We start from the raw sequence: 16,057 nt of genomic DNA on the forward strand, positions 1-16,057 counted from the left end.
AGGGAGGGAGGGAGGGGACAGAGAGAGAAAGAAAGAAAGAAAAAGCCTCATCCTCTGCATACAGAAAAAGTCGGTGTGGCTCGCAGTAGAACATAAACAAACAGGCCCACCCATTTACTTTTCTCTCCCCTCCAGATGACCAGGCAAGGCCTTCCTAGTTTGGTTTTTAAACCTCACACCACGCACCCAGGGCCACCACCTCCTCCCCTGCTGTTGGGAAAGTCTCCCTCTGTATACAAGAACACCTACATTCTCTGGGAGCCCCCAGCCTGGCTCCCCCACACCGCCGAATCCAGAGAGCAGGAGGCTGCCTTGGGAGAGCAAGCGAGCGTCCCAGCTCAGTTAATTGAAGTTCTGCCTCTTTCCTGCTAAACTTTTCCCCCAGTCTGCCTCCGCCAGCCCCCTGGTCTGATTACATCTAGTAATTCTCCACTGAATGAACGTCATTTACAATAGTGGAGGAGCTCTGAGCTCGCTGCTGCTTCACGCTCCATTTGTCCTCCATTCTCCCTTTAAAGTACTCGTGTAATATTAATAGTCATGAATATCAATTATTATGAGGCGGTGTAGGCAAGCGGAGGGAGGAAGGGGCGCCCGAGCAGTCTGAGCCCAGCTTCGGGTGGAAGAGGACTGTTTGTGGAGCCCCCAAAGAACCCGCCGAAGAAAGAGGCCAAAAAGACAGTGAGAGACAGATGAACGGTTCAGCCTGTCTATGACAGGCACCTCCAATCTTCTTGGAGGGGGATTTTTTTTTTTCTTGGATGGCTTGTCCTGGAAACACCTCAAGCTCAGCTCCTATGTCCAGCTCGCTTCTCTGCTGGACTCCTTGATTTTTGAAAATTCATTGTTTGATTTTGAGCAGTAACCAGGCTTTTTTTTCCCAGATGTTAGTCCACACCTACTCATCCATGGTGAGTTCAGATTCCCGTTGTACCAGAAGTGCATGCCTTCTCCTCTCGCAGTCTCTCTGTCTCTGCGTCTCTCTGTGTGTGCGCGTGTCCTCCCTCTGTCTCTCCGTCTTCCTTTGAGTGCCTTTGGCTTGGTAATTTAGCACCATAATTGGAGGAGGCTGCAGCTGCTTCTCTCTGCCCTGTGTGTTCCCTGTCTGAGCTCCGAGAGTCAGCTGGGAGGGGGTGAGGCTGAACTGAAAAACTTTTTATTTGTCAAGGCAGTTTGGAAATTTAGAAGGCTGTGTCCACAGGAAGAAGCAGGGGCCTTTGCCACTGGCCATTTTCACAAAAGGATGGGGAGAAACTTTAAGTATCCTGCACTTCTGCCCCCTTCTTTCCCTTGGCTTACACTCCGGAGAGGAGTGAGGGTATGGTGTGTTTTGGGGGTGGAGGGGCATCTCCTTCCCTCCCGACCTCAACTCCTCATTCTAACACCCTGAGTATAATAGCATGTGATATGGAAGGCAAGCTTAGAAATAACTCCTGCAAACCACAACTCAATTTAACATGGGCTTAGGGTGTGATTTCAGAGGAGATCCATTTCAATCAAACACTAAGTTATTTAATTCCTCATGGGGAGGGAGGGGTTGCTGGAAGCTCCGATCAGGCAGATTCCTTCCTGCTCTGGGAATCTCCTGCTTGTGTGAGCCCCCAGGGTCAGCCAGCTACCTGCCAGTGGCGGCAGAAGTTGGTTTTTCAACCACCACAGCACCACAGCTATTAGGAAGTTGCGTTTGCTGTACTTTGGATCTATAGAAGAGGCAAGAAACACTTAGAAAAACAACCACCGCTTGAGTCCTTCATTTTTTTTCTCCTAAATCAAGGCTGCTCAAAGCTCTCTCTGTCCACACACGATTCCTTCTCCTCTCCCTTTTACCTGCTTTGCACTCTCAAAAGATGGCTCTTAGGCCGGGTAGTGGGTAAGCTTCCCATTTCTGTTGTTGTTAAGTCTCCTCAGGCTTCCCGTATGGAACTGTTGACATATTACCATGTGGCCCTGAGTCAGCTTGGGGTCTAAGGTTTAGACTCTTTGGTGTTTCACTTATCTTGGGAAAGTTCTACAGAAACCGAACTTCTCTCTTCTCTCTCTCTCTCTCTCTCTCTCTCTCTCTCTCTCTCTCTCTCTCGCCTTTCTTCTTCTTTTCCTTCTGTCCTCTCTCCTCCCAGGACCGGCACGATGGCGTCCCAAGCCATAGCTCGAGACTGTCTCAGCTGGGCTCTGTGTCCCAAGGGCCCTACTCGAGCGCCCCGCCGCTGTCCCACACACCATCCTCGGACTTTCAGCCACCCTACTTCCCGCCCCCCTACCAACCGCTACCCTACCACCAGAGTCAAGACCCCTACTCCCATGTCAACGACCCCTATTCCCTGAACCCTCTGCACCAGCCCCAGCAGCACCCTTGGGGACAACGACAGCGCCAAGAGGTGGGCTCAGAAGCCGGCTCTCTCCTGCCCCAGCCCCGGGCAGCCTTGCCCCAGCTCTCTGGCCTTGACCCCCGAAGGGACTACCACTCTGTCCGCCGGCCGGACGTGCTGCTCCATTCGGCACACCACGGCCTGGACGCCGGCATGGGCGACAGCCTCTCCTTGCACGGCCTTGGGCATCCTGGCATGGAAGACGTACAGGTAATTCGAAACAAACAAAAGACAAACGTAAAAGATAAGAAAAGAAGAATGCCGGGGGAGCGAAGAGGAGGCGGGAGGGACGCGCTGGTCTTCTCTGGTGGGAGCAGTTGTTGTCCTTAGAACCGGACTGACCGGACCGTACGAAACTTTGTGTTTGAGTGTGTGGCTAGAAAGTGGCGGTTTCTAGAGATCCGTTTGTGAATGACAGGACGGCTGGAAATTAAATATTGAAGGGGGAAATACTTTCGCGATAGTTCTCAGTCGTTGCCATGAAGGCTAATGTTTTTTATCCTTACTCAGCGACTGTACTTGTGCATTCTCTATTGTTTTGTATGGAGAAGTTGGCGAAATGGGAGTACCCCCACAGTGAGGCTGTCCCTCTGGCTTGGTAGGCAAAGTGCTGGCTGTCTAGAGAGCAGAGCTCTAAGAGGGCGAAAGGGCCCCTGCAGGCTCCAGGTGCTCTCTCTGGTTTGCAAAGCTGTGCTGAGAATGACAATGCGCTCGGCAGGAGAGTCCTTAGCTGTGTTTGTTTAAGGCCCCTTTGCTTTGAATTTCCAAAAGCTGCGGAGCTCCTTTCCCACAACAGAATTCTAGAGCCGCCACCTGACAAGCGGATCTTCGCTAGGGACCGACCGGGAGAGCTGCCATTGGGTTCCGCAGTGCCTGAGGACAAGCAGCATTTCGGAAATTTCGTCTCTTTGAGGGCCAATAATTGACCGTAAAGCAACGCTAGTTGTCACCCCTGCCCAATGTTACTATTCCTCTCTGGAGAGGTATCACGTGTTTATTTCTTAAAACAAAAGGTTCAAAACACACTCCCTACCCACCCGGTATCCCATTTGCAGCCTACACAATGGAGGCTGACTTGGATAAGAATATTTAGTTAAACTAAACCAAGAAACATCAAAGAAACGATTCCTAAATACTGTCAGGGTGATTCTGAACAGTTCTGCTTCACCTACCCAGCCAAATTTAAAAAGTCTCCAGAAAAGATAAATATTGTTGTAAAGCATTTAATTGACACTTGGATCTCATTGGCATAGTTGAATTTGTTATGCATCACTGTGGACTTACCTCCGAAGCAAAGAAAAACAAAATGAAAAAGAGAAGGTAGCCAAGTCCTTTCTCATTGCTAGGAAAAATAAAATTAAAAAAAAAATTAAGATCAATCAAAATGTGGTGACAGCACCAAACACTATCTTGTGGTCCATGGTGGCTCATTGTTTTAGAGGAACCTTGTTATTATAAAGGAAGAAATCACCTGATCTGTGGCTGGATTCACCCACTGTGCCAAGAGTGATTGTTTTGTTGATTTTACTGAACTGTGCCTATCTGGAGGTATTTGCTGATTTCAGAATACCATATAAGAAAAGAAATATTGATGTTTTTTGTTGTTGTTGTTGTTGTTAATGCATTGGAATAATATGCATGGGGGGAGGTTTTAAATTAACCTTTCTGAGTACGGTTCAAAGTACTGAATAATGAAGGTAGACCAAGAACATGTCCCCCCATTACCCTGGCTACCACTGCACATCCCCATCGCCACTGGGGACATTAACATCACCCACGACCTCTACCACCACCCTGCAGACCGAGGAACTCAGGCAATTGAGCCTGGAATATCTCTAAAAAATAGACAGAAATTTTCTTTGCTTTTAGAATGTTTTCCTTAAGTTTGTTGTTGTTGTTTTGTTTTGTTTTGTTTTGGGGTGTTTAGCTAAATGCAAAGGGAGAGGACAAAACAAGGCCACGGAAGTGCTTTTGGGAGAATGTAATAATCAAAACAACTTGATGGATTTAGAGCATTTAAGATTTAAAACCCCAGGATGATGCCTGAGCTGATTCAGTTTGCTCAGAGACTGTGGGAATAGAGAGCGATCTCTGCTTCCCTCTTCTTCCCCCCAGCTGATAACCCGGCATGGGAAGGCCTTTGGGATCTTCTCCAACAACAGCCTTAAGTGTGAAGAGTACTAGGAATACATCCCACGCCAGCCTCAAAGGTGAAATAGCTATGTATGGGCTCAGTGTGGTCTCACTGATAGAACTCCTGAGGTTAGGGCAAGGTTGAGATGGCAGAGAGAAGGAAGGAGAAGGTATGTACCTAGGATCCAGAAATGTTACTGATCAGTTCCTGCTACCCTTGTTAGGGTCCACTGCCATGTTCTGGATCTAGAGTACAGATATGGAAGCTGCCAGGTCTCCACACACAAAGCAACAAAAGACCCAAGGGGGTAACTGCATCCTCTGGTCTCTAGAAGTGACAACAGAGTGGTTTGGCCTGGACTTCAGAGTCACTTGTTCTGTCTCAAGGTTCTCCTATCTGTGCATTCAGGACACTGGAAGCCAGGGACCAGACAGCCAGAGGTGCTGCATAGGCCCTATGGGTCCAGGACTGGGGGGGGTTTCATTTGACCTAGAGGCACACTCATGAGGCCGCCGCCCTGTGAGAGAAAAGAAGGAGAGCTAATTAACCAAATGCTTCTAATATTTTTTTTAAATGAAACTATAAAACCCTGTCAATTTCTATTTCAATTTACTCACAGGGGCTATTAAACTAGCAGATCGCTGTCTGGGTTCCGGGTATGCTACATTTCACCCATTGGGGAGGAGGGGCAGTGTTAAAAACTCAGGGGGAAATGGTTACAGGAAAAGAGAATGAGGAGACACCTAGTTGTGGATTTGTTTAGTTGCCATGTAGGCATCTTGTTCTTCACAGCTTGGCCCTCTAGCCTCCCATCACCTCTACCACCCATGAGTATCAAAATAGAAAGCTGCTAAGTGAACCCTACACACACACACACACACACACACACACACACACACCACTCAAACACACCCTTGTGTCTTAAAGCAACCCCTGGTATCACTTTTAACTAAAGAAGTCTAGTAATTATGAGTCTGAGTTGTTTTTCTGCGCTTCCGCATGCAGTCCTAATTAAATCTTTACGATCCTCCCTGTGACGATTAAGCGCCAGCATGCTGCGTGAATATCCTGTACAAAAACCCAGCAGGCGGCCGTAATTAGATAGAAAATCAGACAAGAGCCTTCTCATTAACTACCACAACTACCCCACGTTGCTGATGAGGCGTAGATACGTATTTGCGCACCAAGAGAAGCGTGAGGTATGGGGGCTCATGGGTCCAGGCCCGTAGGTGATGGGTTTCGCATCCACTAACACAGGCAAATATTTCTGTCCTGGATGGACTCATTGCCCACAGACACACGAGTTTAGAAAAGGGGTGAACTGAGTGTGCGCAACCCTGTGTATGCAGGGCCCCCTGAAAACTTACGAACAAGTTTGGTGAAGTATTTTTAAGACACTTCCTCACTACTGAGATGTGTATGGAGGTCTACCACAGTTCAAATGGAGAAACACCCCACCCTCAGCTTTCTCAGACTACTGACAGTGAAAAGAAAGAAATGAGCAGAGATGGTTAGAACATCTGATTTCTTAGGCCATGCTTGCTTATTTGTGAAACTCTCTCTCTCTCTCTCTCTCTCTCTCTCTCTCTCTCTCTTTTCCTTGTGATGGACTCACACTCTGTGTAAGGATGCATCCTTAATGGCTAGGAAATGCTGGGGGAAAACACCTCACTTTTAAGCCCTTCTTGTTATACCTCTTTATAGGAGTGGGTAACAAAATGGCCCAAACTTTAAGTTCCAAAGGATCAGGAGAAGCAGTTGTGGGATTCAGAAAGACAGTGGGTATTTTCTTTGGGAGTGGGGAGGCTGGAAAGAGAATCTGCTTTTTTGACACCCTGCAATGCACAGCTAGAAAGCCAGTTCCCATGCTTCGTGACAGCAAGGAACTGGCTCCAGCAACTATTCTCTCAGAAGTGCTGCCAATTCTGAGTTGAAACTTCCCCTCTATCTATGGGATGAAACTGAAGATGGATGTTCTTTGTCGTTAGCAAGGTGCTGACTGGGAGGATTCGGTCCTTTGTGTGTGTGCACCAGTATCTGTAGTTCCTGCCTCCAAGACAGGTGGAGAGCAGTACCAGCATGGCTGGAGGAGCTCCCGGAGGAACTGTCATTGTGGAGCAAGATGCCCATAGCTCAGGGGAACCTACGTGGACCGCAGTGGGTGTGAGGTCCTGGAGGCTTTTGTATTGCTGTTTGCATTCCATTCCAAATTGCTCAGGCTTTAATTAAAATCCCATAATGTAAACTATTATGTATTGTAAAAATGGCTCTGGGGTTAAATGCACTGTGATAGAAGGAAAAACTGAAATTGCTCTTAGCTAATATTGGTGGGGAAAAAAAAATCTTTTAGCTCTTGCCAACTTTTCACAATTCATTTGGACAAATGATTTAAAAGTTTATAAGTCTGTGTAATAACTGTGTTTCAGACAATAACACAGGCAATCCTGTACCCCAGATGTCTCTCATAGGTTCTTTTTTCTTTTTCTTCTACTGGGAAAATTTACCATTTTAGTGAGTTTTGTTTCAATGTCGATTTGGAGATAATAGGAAATAATAGAAACTCCTGTTTAGAATGAAATGATTTATGTATGCAATTCTTTAATATCCAGTCAATTTGAATGGTGATGTTTTTATATTCACAGTCAGTTGAAGATGCCAATAACAGCGGCATGAACCTATTGGACCAGTCAGTCATTAAAAAAGGTATGGATTGTTCCTCCCAAAAGTAAGCAAAGATTTTGATGTCTTTCACTTTGGGACAGTTCATTATTTTATATCACACACACACACACACACACACACATTTGTTGTAATCAGTTATTGGTGTTAGATTAGGTAAAAGGGCATGCTGAGTAAAAAGGAACTGGGACTAAGCAGAATGGAAACTCAATGAGAAACCAGGATTGAGAATCAGAGAGACACTGACAGTAGCCATTTTTCTCATAATGCATAAGGTAGCCATTCTAAATGCATCTTACATGACCAAGCCATCATGATGTGTGGAAATGGCTGAGAAGCCCTGCTTTCAAACGTGTGCTATTATTACTTTGTTCATAACTGAGTTTAGCTGTGTTAAAGTCTGTGTCATGGAGATTCCACCCTCCCCATTTTGGTTTGATTTTTTTTTTTTTGGTGGTAATTTTGTTACCAGTTCTCTATGGTTTATGAGTTGTTTCCTTTTATTTATTATTTTTTTAATTGTGCCAAATGCTTTGCTAAATATGCTCATCCTGAGAGGCTTAGGCAGACTAGGAATGCATCTAAATCTTCTTGCATATGCACTCATGATTTACTATGACTGTGGAATCACCCCATACTGTTAAAGGGCATGTGATATTAACAAATGTTTGCAGTCTCTTGTACAGCTGTAAGCAAAATAATTAACTAATTAAACTAATTAAATGTAATTACAATAACTCATTTCAGGCGTATTGCAGCTGCTTAATTTTTTTTTTTCTCCTCTTCTCTGACAGTCACTAAGAGAATGTCTGGCTATTAGAGTAGCTGCTTCAAGGCCTGAATGTCAGTCACATGCCACGAATTTAAGAGTTCGAATGTGTACACAGTGCAATCTTTAATTATCCTGCGGTATTGGAAAATATAGTTTTAACGACCATGGAGCCCTTTCTTATTGGGGCTAGAGGAAGATGGTCCTTAGGTTTGGAGTCAATAACCCCCAGCTTCACTCATTTGAGAGTCACTTGAGCCCCTTAACATTCACAAAAATAATTAAAGAAAAGGATAATTTAGGAAGTAATCCATCCAGACTCAAATTGGGCTAGTAGTAGGCAGTTTGTGAAATAAGGATTCCAAAGAGGTTAAAAGTATGCTAATTTTTTTTTTTTTCCTTTTAAAAAGCCATGAATATGTAGCTTTGAGAAGTAGACAGGGGAAGCAGCGGCTGAGTGGTGCCTTCTGGTTCCAAAATGATTTTTCAAATAGGCTTTAAAATGTTACCGAGTATTTCTCCCTCTCCTCTTTAGATAACACCATCTTCGACTGGTTTGCTCCGGGTGTGCTTAGCTGGCAAACTGTGCTGACTCTTTACTTTCACTGGTTTCTCTTGAGTCTTCTCTTTTGGTTAATTGCTGGTTTATTGGGGTGGGGTGAGGGAGGAGCTTTTCTGTTCCCCTTTGTCACTGTTGTTTTAGTCCCCCCCCCCTTTTGGTGGAAAGCTAGAACAGCTTAGCTTAGCTCAGGGTTGGGTATCCTAGCAACATCAATTGGCTGGCAGAGCGACATGCCCAGCAGATGACCAATCAGAAATGTTATTAATAGTCGGGCCAATAAAAATATTTGGAACTTAGCTTGCCTAGAAAAATGGGGTTCATGGTTTTCTTAGATGTGGGAAGCATTGGTTGCTGTGTTTGAATACGTTTGCCAGAGAAGCATGAATATTTATGCATAAGGCTGTTTCCAGGGATAAAGAAGAGTGTTGACTAAAGTTGCTTATTCTGTTCTCTGAAACTGCCACATGTTTTCCCCAAAAGCCTTTAAAAGCACGCACAGCTTAAAACACTGAAGTAAACCCCTAATCATTAATTGATTTGGGGTGAGTAGGATAAATATGAACATTAGTTCAATTCCATTATTTGATACATGAAATGTGTGCTTTATTACATGAAGAAGAGAGCCAAATATCATATTTTTATCTTTTAAAAGCCACAGGCAAAAATTGAACAAATGTTTGATTTATTTTTCTAACTCACCAGGAACTACTTAAAATAAAGTTATGGGTTCATTAGCTCCCACCCTGCCTCTCTTCACCCATCTTTGCATATTCCCATCCCCAAGAGGGATGCTTCTGTGAGATTAATTCTGTAAAGAGGTGAAAAAGTTTCCTAAACTGAACATTCTAAATTTGAGCAACTAGCAGGGCACATGGTTGCTTAATTTATTTTCTAATGGGCATTTAGACGGTTTTTTAGAAAATTATATTTTATTAGTAAAAAGCCAGCATCTAGCCCACATCTACATGTCTCCTATGTTATGAAACCTAATTACCTAGGCATACAAGATTTATTTATCTGTCCAGTCCTGTCATAGCCACTCCTGAAACTTAACTCATGTCATTTTTCTTCCCTATTGATATCACCCAATACATTATGGACTCCCTCTCTTGTTATGTTTGCTATGTGGGCTTAGCTGACATTTCTGAAGTAATTTAGTTAAGAGGAAATGAGTTGTTCCCAGTAGAGAGAGCAAACGAGTGGAGTGAAGGTAGCCAGCGTGATAAATGGCTCTTTCATTTGAAGATCTCCAGAGCTCGTTTACGGCTAATTTTCTGTATTGGCCCCCTTTGAGCTATTAATGCAATCGGCAGGGACCGTGGCCCCTCTCTTCTTAGCTGCCCCATTAGAGCTCCCATTAAGCAGCCTAGTCTCAACTCTATGGCAGGAGTTGGGGAGAGGGGGGAGTAATGAAAGGTGCTTTTTAAACTCTCCTAATCTAAACCGGCAGAGGGTGGTTAATACGATTTGAAGGGGGCTGGTCAATGAGCAATCAATAAAGTAATAATGAGAAGGATTCGGTACATTAACAGTCTAAAAATCCAACGAGACATTAAAAAATCATTCTTAACTCTCAGTTCCATTAAGATTAGGAATCTGGGTGGGGTGCAGTGGGGGGGGGAGTGCCCAGCTAACATAAATGATCATTGCATCTTCCTATAGCTTAACTTAAAACGCTTACCTACGCTTGAACAATCAGAGACCAATATGCAATCTGTTTGACACATTAGACAGCAGAATACATGTCAGAATTTCTTGGAAAGGTTATTGAGGCCGGAGTCCAAGGTTCAAATGCTGTGTCTGTGGGGCATTTTTTATTGGTCTTAGAGATATCCTGTTTGGTTAGTTTCCATTCAACCTCCACTCTCTTCCATGTTTTTCCCGTTAGTTCTGGCCCCTTCCCCACACAAACACTTTGGTGTGGGTTTTCTTGGAGAGGAAGAATTTTAAAAATTGCCAGATCTCATTTCTAGCAGGTTCTTTTGGGACTCTTCCTTCTTGCCTAGAAGGAATTGCTCACGAAGAAGAATCTGAGTCAGTCAGAATCCTGTAAAGGTGTGTGTTTGCTCTCAAAAACTTTGCCTTTCCGGGGCAGGGTGGAGAGATAGACAGAGACAGAGACAGACAGAGACACAAACAGAAAGAAATACAGAGCAGGAAGAGTCAGAAGCCATACATACAAGTTCAAAACTGGAAAGATCAGACCTTCCTTTCCATTGCCCCAAGTGTGGAAATCTGCAGATACACAGACTGTAGAAGATAAATAACATCCTCAAGGTCAAATGACACTCTAAAAACTTGATAAGCTCTTATATTCAAGTTTCAGGTTCTCAGATTCTGTCATTAAAGGATGCCAACATTGGGTATTGGAGGATATATATGTATACCAGTGTGTGTGCGTGTGTGCGTGTGTTTGTGCATGTTCTTAACACAGTCTCAGTGACTAAGCATATACACCTACTGAACAGGTGGAAGAAAATTTTGACAAGAAGTAGACTTAAAAGGATGCAAAGCTGATGGGTAGCTTGCCTGATCATTACTTTTAAGGTGCAAACTCTCTTGGTTGCTTCCCACATTAGCTCTCACAACTGTCAGTTTCTTCCATGACAGGTTCATTCCCTCCCCACCCCATTCCCACACAGGTGTTATCAAATACAGTTTCTCAAATTTGAGGCTTCACCTTGATGTTGTTTTTAAGAAGAGAAATTAAATACTAGCCCAATAATCTCTACACAGTCTAGTAGTGAATAACATTTTCTCAAGTTTTCCTTCCTTTTTTTTCTTAAAACTTCACCACTGCCAGAAAACACTATTCTATTTTTTTCTCTCTTTTTTTTTTGGAATAATTCATTAGAAAAGGAAAGTATGTGTGTGTGTTTGAGTGTGTGTGTTTGAGTGTGTGTGTGTGTGTGTGTGTGTGTGTGTGTGTGTGTTAAATCTAAATGTTGGCTTTACCATCCAAATAAGAACTGAGGAGCAGGGTGGGGGGAGGGAGAGCCACTTTTTAATGTATGCACAGAAAATTGTAAACATGTAAAGAACCAAAAGCTCCATGCTGAGTCTTGCTATGCTCCATTTCCTCAGCATTTCCCGCTGTCGCTTTAAACCTATCTCAGTCATCTCTGGGTTCCACGAGCAGGAACAGTGTGCTTATAATTACTAACAAATCAACTGGGCCCTGTTGCTCTCTGGGCTTATTGATAAGCTGGAGAAAAGCAGGAGAAAGATGAAGGGAATGAAATTTGGGGTTAATCAGCTGAGCAAAGCAGGTGTGAGGGCAAGGGGAAGGTAAGCTGATAGGAAGATATGGAGCAGAAGGAAAGCTGGGAAGAGAAATATACAGGGTCTGGTCTAGGGACTTCATTGCTGGGCTAATGGGAAAGAGCATGAGTTGGTGTTAGAACCTGAACATTCCAGTTCATTGTAAGAACACGATTTTGATAGAACATGGAAATATAATTGAAAACACTTCTGTTCACCTTGTGAGCTTTTTTAGGGGGGGAGAAGGGAATTTCCTAAGATGGAAGTGCGCTCCATAAGCAGGCACATGCATTTGTATGTGAATGTCACACATGGCATAGCCCACGGAAACAGTAATGTGCTCTCCCTAAAAGAAACAGCTCCTACCAGCTGTATCAGACAGTCCACAACAGTCCAGTTCAAGAACAGGGTATGATGTCTCTCTGAAGGCCTAAGTTTTCAAGAAATTTGACATCTGGAAATTAGAAAATCAGAAGAACTGCTGTTTAAGGAGCACTGGCTTAGTAAGCATCACAGTAACTGTCAACTTACTGGGCTCTTTTGGTTATTAAAATATGCTAGGCAACGGTAAAGATAAGAATGTTGCCAGACATTTGTGATGAGATCTTTTACATAATTTATTTCTATAGTTCTCTTGTTAAAACTGCAAAGGGCTATCTATACTTAGGGGAGCTCTTCCCCAAACTGATGTCATGCCTCTGCCTAGTAGTATAAATTGCATAAAAAGACTTGCATATGAATATGAAATATAGATATCAAGAATGCTATGAAAATAGATTAAAATACACGTGGATACTGTATACAACAATTAAATGTCTCCATTCCAATCACCCATTTACAAAGAGAACTACAGTCACCCTTATAAATTCCAAAGATCACTCATGTCTGATGAAAGCATTTTGGCATTTTGCTGCTTTACTCTCAATAGGTAGCAGTCCCTAGTGAAAACAAGGGTGTCCACACAATCAAAATTCTTGTTGCATCTTGACCCTACACCATGAGCGTGCCAAAGATGTTTTCAAATACAATTCCTCCAACTAGAATATGTCTTGGGTATAAACAAGTCTTGAAATTCTGCTATGTCTATCAAGAAGTGGTCCAAGGGAATGCTTTAGTGTCTCAATCGACTCCCTTAAGGAAAGCTCTTCTTACAAGGTTTTGCAATAAACTATAAATTAATAAACATCTAACTTTTGGGAATCTCCCCTTAACAACCATGGAGTCTGGATGCTGACATCTGTGCTGTAAAGAGTAAACTGCAAAGAGAAATGCCGCATCGCCTTATGTGTCCTCTAGAAAAGACCTTATCTCATGAAATTATAGAGCCCAGCCTATGACAGAGAGTGCATCTTTTCCTGGCAGATTTATACTCCCCCCCCCCATACTAGATATATAGTTCAACGAGTTCTCCACGGAAGAAGTTAACATGCAGGAAAAGTTCAAAGGAGCAGACTCTTAGGAAGCTGCTCACTGTTTGTCGTTCCCCAGCCTTGCACCTAGCTCAGCCTAGTCCTGACATGCAGATGACACGGAAACACAATTAACAGAAATACAGGCTGGAGAGGCTGAGAGCACACAGCAGTGGCAACCAGCTGTCACCTCTTATTAACTTCTGCATAAAACCTACCTTGAGTGTGGTTTGTTATCAATTACTTGCTGAAATGAAACAACTGGGGCAAGGCAAGACCTCCACCGCTCTTAGGAATTACCGTGATTGGTTGATTGATCAGGGCACCTGTTGTAAATCATAACTGCTCCAAACAATCACCAGCCGGTGCCTCCATTTGTAAACAAAATTCGTGTCACTGCTGAATTGCTCTCACTGGAGATGAGCTTTTGAGTGCATTTCTAAATGAACCTTGCTGTTATTTTTACATCAGGGAAAGCAAGGCTCATTATAAGGCAAGAGGCAGCCCTTATTCCTCTTCCCTTCTCCACTCCCGCCTGCACCCAACTTTAGTGATGACCACAAATTTGAGTCCAATCAGAGAAAAGGAATTTCTACAGAGATCATTGGCATTAAGATTTTTCTCTCAGAGAATGGTGATGTTAATCTTCTCCCCCAAGTACTTATGGAGACAATGTTATTCTGGGGATCTCAGCTAGGTGCCCAAGGTCACACAAGAAGCATGTGACCAAATAGGCTAAGTCCAGTGTTTCTCTGATTTGGGCAGGGCTATATCGCAAGTAACACTCCCATGCCCTCCCATCTCAGGTAAGTTTCCAGAGGAATGATGACATTTGGGTTGGTTCACAGCTCTGGGAACGCAATGCAGCTGGGAACCACTGGAGCAGCCGCTTCTCCTACACTTTCCACTTGGTGGCTGCCCCGTGGCTTTCCCAGATGACACGTCCTGTCCTATCAACCATCAGTCAGTTGGGTTCAAGCCCGGTCACCTTTATGGAAACATTTTTCTTCCTCTCTCCGTCTCTCCCTAGTTCCTGTCCCTCCCAAATCTGTGACTTCTCTAATGATGAATAAAGATGGCTTCTTGGGAGGAATGTCAGTCAACACCGGCGAGGTATTTTGCTCAGTCCCAGGCCGTTTATCTCTACTCAGTTCAACTTCAAAATACAAAGTCACTGTGGGAGAAGTTCAGAGACGGCTCTCGCCCCCTGAATGCCTCAATGCGTCTCTCCTTGGCGGCGTCCTCAGAAGGTAAAGCAAAATAAAACAAATAAAAACAACAACAAAAACTACACACACACACACACACACACACACACTTGATCTATTAGTGGATAGTGGAGGGGGGTGGAGAATGAGAAGTCTGACGCGGTTGCCTAGCAACTCTGAGTCGAAGCCCAGCCCACATGTGATTCCCGGGGAAGGCTGTGGCTGGGTGTCTGGCGTTCCAGACCGCACTGCACATGTGCAGCCCTTCTAGATAACCCAGGATTGGGAACCTTTTACTTTCTTTTCTATGCAAGGCTCTTCACTACGTGAACTCGGTATCTGATACCTAGAACCTATCTAGAGTTCAACCTAGAGCCTATCTCCCCACCACACAAGCTCATTTGAAGCAGAAAAGGCAGTTTCCACCATGCTAGCCATATAATCTACGTTTTACAAGTTTTAAAATACAGACGACTGCACTAGTATATTACCCTCTCCATTTTTAAAAATCTGTTTTCTAGATCTTTGACCTCCCTTCAATGATACCACATCTCACAACGTTAATAGTACTTTATAACTGTCGGTAATCACTTTCTGGAGCTATGTATTTGCTAATACTGCAACTATTACAATGCTTGGGCAGATGTCTGGTGAAGATGAAGGAAGAAATAGTTACTTTTTTTCCCCCCTCTTCAACAGTTCTTGACAACATCTGGACCTTCGGCACCGTAGTTGCTAAGTTGCTTTGCATAACACAAAACTTTCTGAAATTATAGCCCATTTTAGATGCTCACCATACCCTTCTTTCCTAAAAGTGGCTGGCAGAACAGTACGGCAACAGGATCGGTGCATGGTAGCCAGTTTCCTTCTATTTTGGCCCAGTCCTTAGGGAACATGGGGAGCCTAGAGGGAAACTAGATGTTGGTGTGATGGAGGAATATTCTTAGTTTGAACCTATTCTACAGCCCTTGTTTGGTTTAGTTTTTCAGGTGAGTCTTTTGAGCTTCAGAGTCAGGCTGTATTTATATTTATTATTATTATTATTATTATTATTATTATTATTATTATTATTATTAAATTTTGAGACAAGGTTTCTCTATGTAGCTCTGGCAGTTCTAGAAAAACTTTGTAGACCAGGCTGGCCTCACCTGAGAGATCTGCCTGATTCTGCCTCCCCGGTGCTGGGATTAAAGGTGTGCATGACACCTTGGTGTTGAGAGAGTGGGGATGTTTTAATCCAATTCCTGGACACGAGTATATAAAATTTATGGGTTGAGATAATGAATACAAAGAGCTTATTGTATTAACAAGCTCAAAAGTATTAGTACTGCTGTTATTTTGAGGACAAACATCAATAGATTACAAATGTTAGTCTTCTCCCCACTTCTAAAACTCCTCTATTATGTAGTTATTATTATCTGTTTCTCCTTTAGAAGCCTACCTGTTTCTGGAACCTAGCTCTGTATTTTTTCCTCTTCTTTTTAAAAATCTTGGCTTGATTCTGCTGTCCCCACTGGCTCTGTGGCAGGGAGCGCCTGCCATGTACCTGGGATGAGCAATATTTACCTTTTCTGGACACACTATCCTACATCCTAATTATTCCTATCTGGTGTAATTTCCCCCATCATCATCATCATCATCATCATCATCATCATCATCATCATCATCA

General features: G+C 43.6%; 1 protein-coding gene across 1 annotated transcript in view; it reads left to right on the forward strand.

Moving 5' to 3' along the window:
• The first annotated feature begins 884 nt into the window (after positions 1-884).
• Tfap2b (transcription factor AP-2 beta) overlaps positions 885-16,057 on the forward strand; it is a 21,186-nt gene continuing 6,013 nt past the window's right edge. The window contains exons 1-4 of the mRNA XM_055598720.1: positions 885-911; positions 2,118-2,576; positions 7,143-7,203; positions 14,211-14,430. Coding sequence (XP_055454695.1) covers positions 885-911; positions 2,118-2,576; positions 7,143-7,203; positions 14,211-14,430 — 767 coding nt within the window. The remainder of the gene's footprint in view (positions 912-2,117; positions 2,577-7,142; positions 7,204-14,210; positions 14,431-16,057) is intronic.

Source organism: Psammomys obesus, unplaced genomic scaffold, assembly GCF_907164565.1.
Source record: "Psammomys obesus unplaced genomic scaffold, mPsaObe1.curated_primary_1811, whole genome shotgun sequence".
NCBI classification, from domain to species: Eukaryota; Metazoa; Chordata; class Mammalia; order Rodentia; family Muridae; genus Psammomys; species Psammomys obesus.